This window comes from Lynx canadensis, chromosome D1, assembly GCF_007474595.2.
Source record: "Lynx canadensis isolate LIC74 chromosome D1, mLynCan4.pri.v2, whole genome shotgun sequence".
Classification (NCBI taxonomy): Eukaryota; Metazoa; Chordata; class Mammalia; order Carnivora; family Felidae; genus Lynx; species Lynx canadensis.
The window spans coordinates 47,122,270-47,132,261 of NC_044312.2; the positions used below are offsets into that span (position 1 = coordinate 47,122,270).

The 9,992-nt window shown below is 37.5% G+C and overlaps 1 protein-coding gene across 2 annotated transcripts; it reads right to left on the bottom strand.

The window, feature by feature from the left end:
* Positions 1-1,081: 1,081 nt before the first annotated feature.
* On the bottom strand, positions 1,082-9,675 carry TMEM126A (transmembrane protein 126A). 2 transcript variants are annotated; one of them, XM_030332420.1, is made up of 5 exons: positions 9,579-9,675; positions 7,207-7,305; positions 3,699-3,892; positions 1,791-1,905; positions 1,082-1,319 (listed from the first exon to the last, which is right to left on the bottom strand). In XM_030332420.1, the coding sequence occupies exons 2-5, from the start codon at positions 7,296-7,298 to the stop codon at positions 1,127-1,129; spliced, it is 594 nt and encodes a 197-aa protein (XP_030188280.1). In that variant the 5' UTR covers positions 7,299-7,305; positions 9,579-9,675; the 3' UTR covers positions 1,082-1,126. The 2 variants fall into 2 exon arrangements, with proteins under 2 accessions (XP_030188280.1, XP_030188281.1); XM_030332421.1 differs by having other exon boundaries at positions 7,207-7,339.
* Positions 9,676-9,992: the final 317 nt, after the last annotated feature.

Sequence of the window (9,992 nt, forward strand, 5' to 3'; positions counted from 1 at the left end):
GCCCCGCGTCGGGCTCTGGGCTGATGGCTCAGAGCCTGGAGCCTGTTTCTGATTCTGTGTCTCCCTCTCTCTCTGTCCCTCCCCCGTTCATGCTCTGTCTCTCTCTGTCCCAAAAATAAATAAATGTTGAAAAAAAAAATTAAAAAAAAAAAAAAAAAGAAATGAGATGAAAAGTTTTAGGAAGAGGAATGTAATATGTCACTTAGAAAATTTAAATGATCTGTCTTAGGAAATGAGGAATATTAGATGAGGCTATTTCAGAAAACAAAACCGGGAGCAATAGGAAGAGTGTTCTATTTAAGTGCTACTATTTATGTCAGGTGGTGGGTTAGTCAACTTCCATATATTCCATAATACCAATCTTGAGTGAGGTTACTGTTGAAGAAACTGAGGACCAGAGAGGTTAAGTTGCTCAATTAACACCACACAGCTTAAAAAAAAAAAAAAAAAAAAAAAGTCTGGGTATGTGACCCCAAAGGGTTATCCCATACTAGATGGAATCTTCAGAGGTAGAATTTGCCTTGATCTTACAAGAACATAGATTTCCAGAGATAATTAAGATGACTCTTTAAATCGTTAACTCTATCATTCTATCACTGTATTGGCAATATCAACATATCAGCTTCAGCTGAGCCTACCATCTTTAAGACTGTAAGGATTGATCCCTCTGTGAGGAAGGTTGTTAAATATGTTCTAAACTTCTATGGATTAATAATACCAATGGAAAGAGTGAATTGGGAAAACGGAAGTGTGAGTAACATTTGCTGTAGTGAACTGATCCTCATCCCTGCCTCCCATTTTCATTCCAGCTTGGATTCTTTATGAGGCTTTCAGTTAAAACTGCTGTAAGGCTATTTTTCCTGTATTATGGACCAAAATATGCTTAATGTAAAGGAGTGGAGCAAGTGAAGTGAAAGAGAACAGTGGGCAAATTAAAGAAGTTACACTCTTGTTTAAAGGGATGGCCCTTACTGGTATTCAGCCTTGTGTTGCCTTGTGTTGCCTTAATGTTATCAGTCCCAGAACTGTACCTCATGTGATAAATTAACAAATGTATGTTTATTCATACACTAGACATTTATTCATACATTACAGTTTTATTTTTGTGTACAAAGTTGTTTAACAATCACTGAATTTCTAGGCCAGGTTCAGGTAACTGAAGAGCCTTTATAACTAATTTATATTGTCTAGATCCAAGGTATGCTGCAAACATGGTCTGGAGCAAAATGGGAAATAACATCTTTCTAAAGACAGGCTTAGAAATTCTAGTCCAGTAAGTTAAGATGTTTCCTTTTTCTGGTAGCAGGGCTGACTCATACCTATAAGAAAACATTGAGGCAATTCTCTAGAAAAGACAGTTGTATCAAATGGTACAATATCTATTAATCCCAGAAGTCTTAAGATAAAACTAGTTTAGGTAAAGATTAAGGTAATTCGGTTATTCTCTTTGATATCATTAGTCTTTAAAACCATACTTTTGGGTTTTTTGACCCTTTATCCACTTTACCTTTGAAGGCTCATATAGCTTATATTGCTAGATATGAATTCATCAGAAAATAACTGCAACATTTGGCTTATAGCTAGCCATTTTGTGATGGAATTTTTCTTTAATGAAAGCTCTCATGCTTGGCAGAGTAATGTTTGCAGCTTTGTAGCTGGCATTCAATAAACAAATTAAGGTTACGAACCTATATACCCAAGAGGTATAACTGTTTTCAAATTCTTGAGAAGTAGTCATTTATATATTTTTGAAGTTTTTCAATGATTATGAGGAAAAAAAAGAATCCTACCTGGCTGCTAGGCCACCATTCACAGGTATAGCCAAGAAAACAGGGTACAGACCACCAAAAACAAGACCAACCAGTCCACCCCGTGTTATGGTACAGGTTTCACAATTCAAATCACCTAGGAAATAAATCAGTTCTAAAATGGTCATGATAGTCAAGCAAACATGATTTTAAAAATGCAAGCTTATCTTAAATGTGTCACAAAGAACTCAATTTTCAGGCAGCAAATACAAATCTACAAGGCATATTAGAAGGTATAATATGTATGGATAACCTAAAATGGCCATGAATAACGAAACCATCTTAGGAAAAATACTCTAATTTGTTTTGAACTTGAATATAATAATCTCAGTTTGCACTGCTTCTGCTTTCTGCACTTGTATTGGCAAACCTGAGGTAATCTGTCTTCAGGAAACTTGTAACTCATTTTTAAAAAATGATTTGTACTTCATTTTCTGTTTTTATATTATATAGCGTGACTATTTTCATAAAATTCTTTATTCATTTCCAAATTAGTATAAGCTATTTTAAAAACAGAAAGCTAAATTAATAACTTTAAGTTTTAGTCTGTTCGGTTCACTGGGTGGTAGGTTTCCCTAGATCTTAAAAATTCTTTCCACAGTGATCATGGGGATTCATGCAAAATATTCATCCAGTTTAAACCAATTTGGAACACTTAAGAGAATTTAAGTGGACTATCTCCCTTCCATCTGACCATCACCTGCAGTAATAATATTTTTATTTGAAATCAGTCAAAAAATTTTCATGATTAGCCATACAGGCATACCTTGTTTTATTGTGCTTCATTTTATCATGCTTTGCAGGTAATGCATTTTTTTTTTTTAATTGAAGGTTTGTGGCAACTCTGTTTTGCGTAAGTCTGTAGGCACCATTTTCCCAGCAGCATTTGCCCACTTCATGTCTCTGTGTCATATTTTGGTAATTCTCATAACATTTCACACTTTTTCATTATTGTTACATTTGTTATGGTGAATGGTGATCTGTAACCAGTGATTACCACTCGTTCAAAGCTTAAATGACAGCAATATTTTTAAGGTACATGCATTGGTTTTTTTAGACATAATGCTATTGTACACTTTAAACAGACTATAGCGTATTGTAAACATAACTTTTATATGCACTGGGAAACCAAAAAATTCTCTGGACTTTGCTAAAACATTCACTTTATTGCAGTAGTCTGGCTAACCTGCAATATTTCCAAGGTATGCTTATACTGAAAACACTCAGCACATACGGTAAACAATCAAAAGGAAATGAAGTCTCCATATATTTGTAATTCTTGTATATACATTTAGTGCATTGGGAGATTTAATCTACAAAGGGTCTTATTCCCTTCAGTTTTTCCCCCCCTTTTTTCCTCTATACAATTCTTTTGAAAACTAAGGCAGTGGGGTGCCTGGGTGGCTCAGTCGGTTAAGTGTCTGACTTCGGCTCAGGTCATGATCTCACGGTCTGTGAGTTCGAGCCCCAAGTCGGGCTCTGTGCTGACAGCTAAGAGCCTGGAGCCTGTTTCAGATTCTGTGTCTCCCTCTCTCTCTGACCCTCCCCCATTCATGCTCTGTCTCTCTCTATCTCAAAAATAAATAAATGTTAAAAAAGAAAAAAGAAAACTAAGGAAGCATTTAAAAAAAAATTACACATATTTCTTTAAGTATTGTGGGAAAGAACTTAGCTAAAGAAAACTATAACTGCTATGAGTGTGCATTTCACTTGCATAGAAGACTAACTTGTTATATGAACTGCCACTTTACACAGGCTAGCAAGTTTCAGTCTTATCCATGCACCGACTAAGATATATCATATTAACCTGGTGTTAATATTTAAGGATTAATGTAAAGTGCAAATAATATATACCAAAGCAAACTCTGGTGATAGTGAAATCGAATTTACCTGTATTCAAAGGTAGATTTACAAAACCTTTGTAAGATGCATGCGCAGTCAAAAATGGGATCACTGCCATTGGTAAGCCAGCAGCTATACGAGCCTGTGTCACGTTTAAGATGCGTCGAAAAAGACTATTTGCTATTAGACCACAGAGAGCAGCATTAAGTCCGATATAAACTGATCCATGTTCAAATAGATTCCTGAATGGTGAGAAAAAAAGAGTAACTTTTTTTGTGTGTGCTGTCCAACAATTCTGGTGTAAACACGACAGAATTATAGGAATAACAGGATACCACATTTATCCCTTAGAGTTCCGTAAAACAAAAACCTTTTAGAATAATGTTTTATGTATAGATTTCTATTCTAAGGTCTTTTGAATTTGTTCAACAATTAAGGATAGAGTGATACATTTAGATCTTGCTGAATGGACTTTGTGATTTTGCATGAGACAGTATAGAAATTTCCCACAACAATGTAACCGGGAAGAGCTTCTGAAGGGTCTTGTGAATGCCTCTTCTTTGGGCTCCCACAATACCCAATACTTAACTCTAGCACAACAGATGATAAGGTGGATCTATCTTACAAACACTTCTATGTCAGGCTTCCCCACCAGTCTTCAAGTAAATAACTTGAAGATAATGGATACAAAGATATATTTGTCTTGTTTTCAGTAGCACCTGACACCTAAAAGGCATTCATTAAGGTGAAATTAATAGGTTTCCTTTCACTTTACCCTGAAGGATTAGAATCAGGATAGGGAGGTGGAGGAGTACTAATATTTAAGGGATATCCTATGCTAGGTACTTTACAACAACCCACTGAAATAAAGAAGAAATTGATGTTTTGAGCTAGTAAGTGGTAGAATTGGTTTTTAGCCAAGGTATGTATGAATCTTAAAATGCATGTTCCATGCTTTCTTTAGTTTTGGAAAAAATAATACCTAAACTTATTGCTGGATACTGAAAGTACTCCAGACTCTTTAGCCTACCACTTTTCTACCACCTGCCTTGCCATCTACAACACAGGCATCAAACTCTAAAAATTTCTCATTATTTATTTAGCCAGACGACCCACACAATGCCCCCTAATTTCTGTGGTTAACACTCATCTTAAAAAGTTTTTCTAGGAATTCCTAATTGAGCTTCCTACATTGTATAAGGCATTACTTTTCTTACCTGTCACTCTGCAATCATAATGGTGCTTGTCATTCAATCACTGAGTACCTACTACACGCAGCAGACTTGATGCTGGAGACAAAAAATTATCTTATCTTCTACCTTCAGTGTTTTCATAGTTTATTATTGGAGGATGAAAGACATGTGAGCATGAGATAAAACAAGTCTATTGAAATGGTAATGGAAGTATAAGAGAGAGGCAGTTTAGAAACTTAGGGTACACAAGATACATTTAAAAAGTGAGGAGAGCCTAGAGAACCTTCCAAACAATAACAGAAAACCCATGAAAGTGAAAGACCTACGTATTTTTGTATTTTTGAATAGCAAAGTTTATGGCCTCCCAAATTTTAATTTCTTATGGTTTAGAGTCACATTTTTTAGTAATTCAGTACAAAACAGTTTCTAGCAGCTCCTTTGCAAGTCAGTTTTCCAAGAAAGTGCCTATACTACTAGAAACTCATGACTGTTTGGCAAGACACACACAAAACAACTAGACAACATGAATGAAACACATGAAATAGAAGATCACAATTAAGTGGCAATGAAATATATGGTACATAAAATTATTTTGTAGATCAGAAAGTGAAGTTTTTGATATTAAAGTTTCATACACCTCAGGACTTTTCAAATACCTATTAAACATATCTAATGATAATGCAAGACCAGGTGAGGATTCAAACTTAAGAAAACAAGGATAAGAAAATAGGAATGGTAAAAATATGAAATAAGTCAAAGATAAGGAGACACTGTCATCTGCTCTGTTCGGGTGCCAATGCCTGAGAGCAATTTTTACTTCCAAATTAAAGCTTACTTACTATGCAGTTCCAGCTTGCTTCCCCACTGTTTCTGCATTCTTATTTGGTGAAAGTCCCAGTGAGATAGCCTGCTCTTTTCAAAGCTGCCACCACCTATTATTTCAGTCTTTCTGGCTCTCTACCTTACTGAGCTGGAAACATGGACACAGGCCCTTTATTGCTTGAAAAGTTCTGTTACCTCCCTCAGGAAAACAACAAAAGGACGTACAATGGGTGTGTGTGTGTGTGTGTGTGTGTGTGTGTGTGTGTGTGGTGGGGGAAGAGCTGTAGGATATACAGCTTATGAAATCTCACCAAGTTCTTATTACTGCCCTTGGTCTATAGGTTCTCTCTTGTTGGGCTAAGTAGCAGCAAGACTGGAATTTACTCAAGAATGTATCTGGAATTTACTCCAAAATGTATTTCAAATCCACCTTTTTCATGTCCAATGACCCCACCCCTGCCATCACCACCTACCAACATTACTATACCAGTTTTCTTACTGGTCTTAAATTTCTCTCCTACCTTAAATCTAGTTCCCCAAAGCAACTGGAATGTTCTTTAGAAATGTTACCTGGATCACATCATTCCCTGCTTAGAACTCTTCCTTTTCCTTCAATCTTATGCCCACTTCCCTGTTTTTCAGTAACACTGGTTCCTCAGGTATGATCAACATTTTGCCACCTTGTGGCCTAGGCATATACCATCCCCTCTGCCTGAGATACTGTGTCTCTCTCCTCCCTAGGCTGGCTCGCCTTCATGCTTTTTGGTCTCATAATTTCTCTTTAAATGGAACCTATTCAGAGAGGTCTTCTTGCTATAGAAATGCACTATTCAGTGCTGTCTTCAGAGATACTCTGTTTCCTATATAGCCTTTTTCTATTTAATAATACAGATCTTTAAGCCATGATCTCATTTCTCTGGCATTTCTTGTCATGTGTGTCACATGGCACTCTCTTGGACTGTAAAACATAGTTCTAGAAATAAACTGACAAGACAATTTAAAAGCCATCTTAGGGGCGCCTGGATGGCGCAGTCGGTTAAGCGTCCGACTTCAGCCAGGTCACGATCTCGCGCTCCGTGAGTTCGAGCCCCGCGTCAGGCTCTGGGCTGATGGCTCGGAGCCTGGAGCCTGTTTCCGATTCTGTGTCTCCCTCTCTCTCTGCCCCTCCCCCGTTCATGCTCTGTCTCTCTGTCCCAAAAATAAATAAAAAAAAAAAAAAACGTTGATAAAAGCCATCTTAAAGGTCTATTATTTAGATGAGTCTATAAATGTTCACAACTGACTATACTCTTACCCAAATGGAAAAACTGAGCACTATCATATAATTAGATATGTCCAAAGGCATGAATTCTAGCCTTAACTTCAAGCAAAATAGTTAACCTCTCCTGGTCTTGGGTTTTCTCAGTAAGGCAAGAAAAAGAACTCAGTTTCCTTCTGACATTTTATGTTTATATTCAAATCAAATAAATGTGAGATAATGAACGAATGACGAAAATCCACCTGGTAAAAGATATTTTTAAATTAAATTTAAATTAAATTACCTTTCTGCTTCTGGGAGGTGGTTAATTTTTCTGGTTATGATATTGAAAATTAAGTCTTCCTTGACAGTATCATCTGGTTCATGATTTTTCATCTTGAGCCTTAAAAAATTAAATATTTCTCAATAATATGTATCTATAGAAAAACAACAAAAAGGCTTATAAAAAGCTTTATAAATACCATAAATATTTAATTAAAAAATTAGCTATAGCTTGAATTCATAATCTGAAAAATCAATGCATACACACCATACCAAAAAATATATTCTAAGTGAAATAGAATCAGAACATGAAAAGCAACCCATAAAGCTTCTAGGAAATACAGAATAGCTTTATAATCCTTAAAATATTTCTGAATTTGTAAACAGCACTAAACATAACACCTAAAGCTAACATTAAGCCAATATTACTGATTAAAATTAAGAACTTGGGTTGATCAATAGCTACTATAAAGATAAGCCAGTCTGGGAGAAAATGTCTGCAATATAACCGACAGAGGAGCAGTTAGTACCCAGAATATGTAAAGAAGTGCATATATCAAGAAAAAGGCAAGCAACCCAATAGAAAAGTTGGCACAAGGTTTGAACAGGTACTTTCACAAAGAGGGAAGCAAACAGCCAATAAATATGAAAATATGTTTAACCTCATTATAAAAAATTAAAACCACCATGAGATATCAGTCTGTACCTGGGTTGGCTAAATTAAAACCTCACAATTTCAATTACTGGCAAAAATGCTGGGTAACTGGAACTCTCATGTGCCACTGGTCAAAGTGTACACTGTACCCACTTTGGATACAACCACTTTAGAATAAAGAATTTGGTATTGTTTAGTAGGTAGAAGAAACATATAATCAATTTCACTTTCAGGTATACCCTAAAGTAGAAATCTGCACACTTTCTCTAACGGGCCAGCTAGTAATGTAGAGTAGGGGGATGGTGAACTATGAGTATTAGCCTGAAGATTTAGCTCATTAAACAAGATTTCAAGGTAGCAGAGTTCAAAGCAAAAGTTCAGAAATAACAGCAAAATACAACACAGTTTTATGAAATTAGATTCTTGTTATACATTTGCTATGAGATTAATTTACAACACCGATTTCTTGCTGGGTACCTGTTAGATATAAGACCTCATTTGGAACATGTTGAGTGAAATGAAATTTCATATCCCTAGATTTAAAATTAATAAGTACAATATAGACTTAGAAATTTACATCTAGTTTCCTGGACACAAACTTTTTGAGGGTCTTGGTTATAGTACCATGACAGACACCATCTCTGACCTACAGGAACTTTGAATAATTCTGTTTATGTGCTGGAGGCGCACGTGTGTTGTGTGGATAGATATATAAATTCAGTATATACAGAGAAATTTGGGGCGCCTGGCTGGCTCAGTCGGTTAAGCCACCGACTTCAGCTCGGGTCGTGATCTCGCTGTTCCTGAGTTCAAGACCCCTCTGCGCTGACACCGCAGAGCCTGTTTCAGATTCTGTCTCCCTCCCTCTCTGCCCCTCCCCCGCTCACGCTCTGTCTCTCCTTCTAAAATAGATATTATTAAAAAAAATCTAAAAAATGTACTGAGAAAGTGTACGATGTATATAGTTCTGAAATAAATTGTTTCCTTAGAAAGTCCAGCCTGCTGCTGGACTAGTTTTCTATTTTATGCTCTGCATATTGACGAGGTTCCGAGTTCTGTGAACTAGCTTTTTCTAACATGTGGCTATTAAAAGTCTTCCTTAATTCAAAAAAGTTCTGCCATAGCAGCCTGCAGTAGGCCTTTGTATCTGCGTTACTAACAATACATCCAGGGGTGCCTGGCTGCTCAGTCCGAAGAGCATGCGACTCTTGATCTCGGGGGTCCTCAGTTCAAAGAGCATGCGACTCTTGATTTCGGGGGTCGTGAGTTTGAGCCCCACTTTGGGTGTAAAGATTACTTTCAAAAAAAATTTTAATAAAATCAAAACAAAAACATAATGAATCCAAGTCCAAAACAATGTCACCTTTAAATCCTACAAACATTTTTAAAAGCTTTTGCCTTAGCTATCTCACATCCCTCAGGATAGCTCTTAGATAGGCAAAGGGCCAAGTGGGGCCTCTGAAAATTAAGTTAGGCCAGGGTCACCCTGGCTATTAGCAGTAAAGCCAGGATTAAATTCAAACGCAGACTTTTTTTTTTTTCTATTAGCTTAATTTAAATATAAGGTCTTTTCTTCTAGGATGTAAAGTGAAGAGACGGTAGGCGTCGTCTCCCCTCCTCCCTCTTCCGACCCAGTCAGTGGATCTCATTCCCGCGCTGCAGGTGAGCGGCACGTCACCGCGTTGTACCTCTCTTGGTGCCCGAACATTTACTGCACCCTTTCCCCAGAATGCCATTACCTTATGCTCTGCTCACAACCCTCCTCGGCACGCTGGGGTTCACGCCAACCTTTGCTCAACTAGCCTGAACGCAGCCATCTTTGGCTGACACGTGACTCGGGTCAGGCAGGCGCCGGGTCGCGGGCGCTGATTGGGCTTCCAGCACAGAGGTTGCCTGCACTAGTAACTTCCTGCTTGGGGAGTTCAGCCGAGGGAAGTGGTGGGTCGCTGAGTGAGGAGTAGGTTTTCGGCGAGCGCAGAGGGTACTTGTTAACAACCTATCCCCCGCCTTCCAGGACAGAGTCTGTGGAAATTGTGCAATTTCGGTATCAGAGTGACCGTAATGCTTCTCCTTTCACTGAAAACCTACCTTGGACACATTACTTCAGTTCCTGGCCAATAGAGCCAACCTCATGTGTTGAGATAGGGTATATA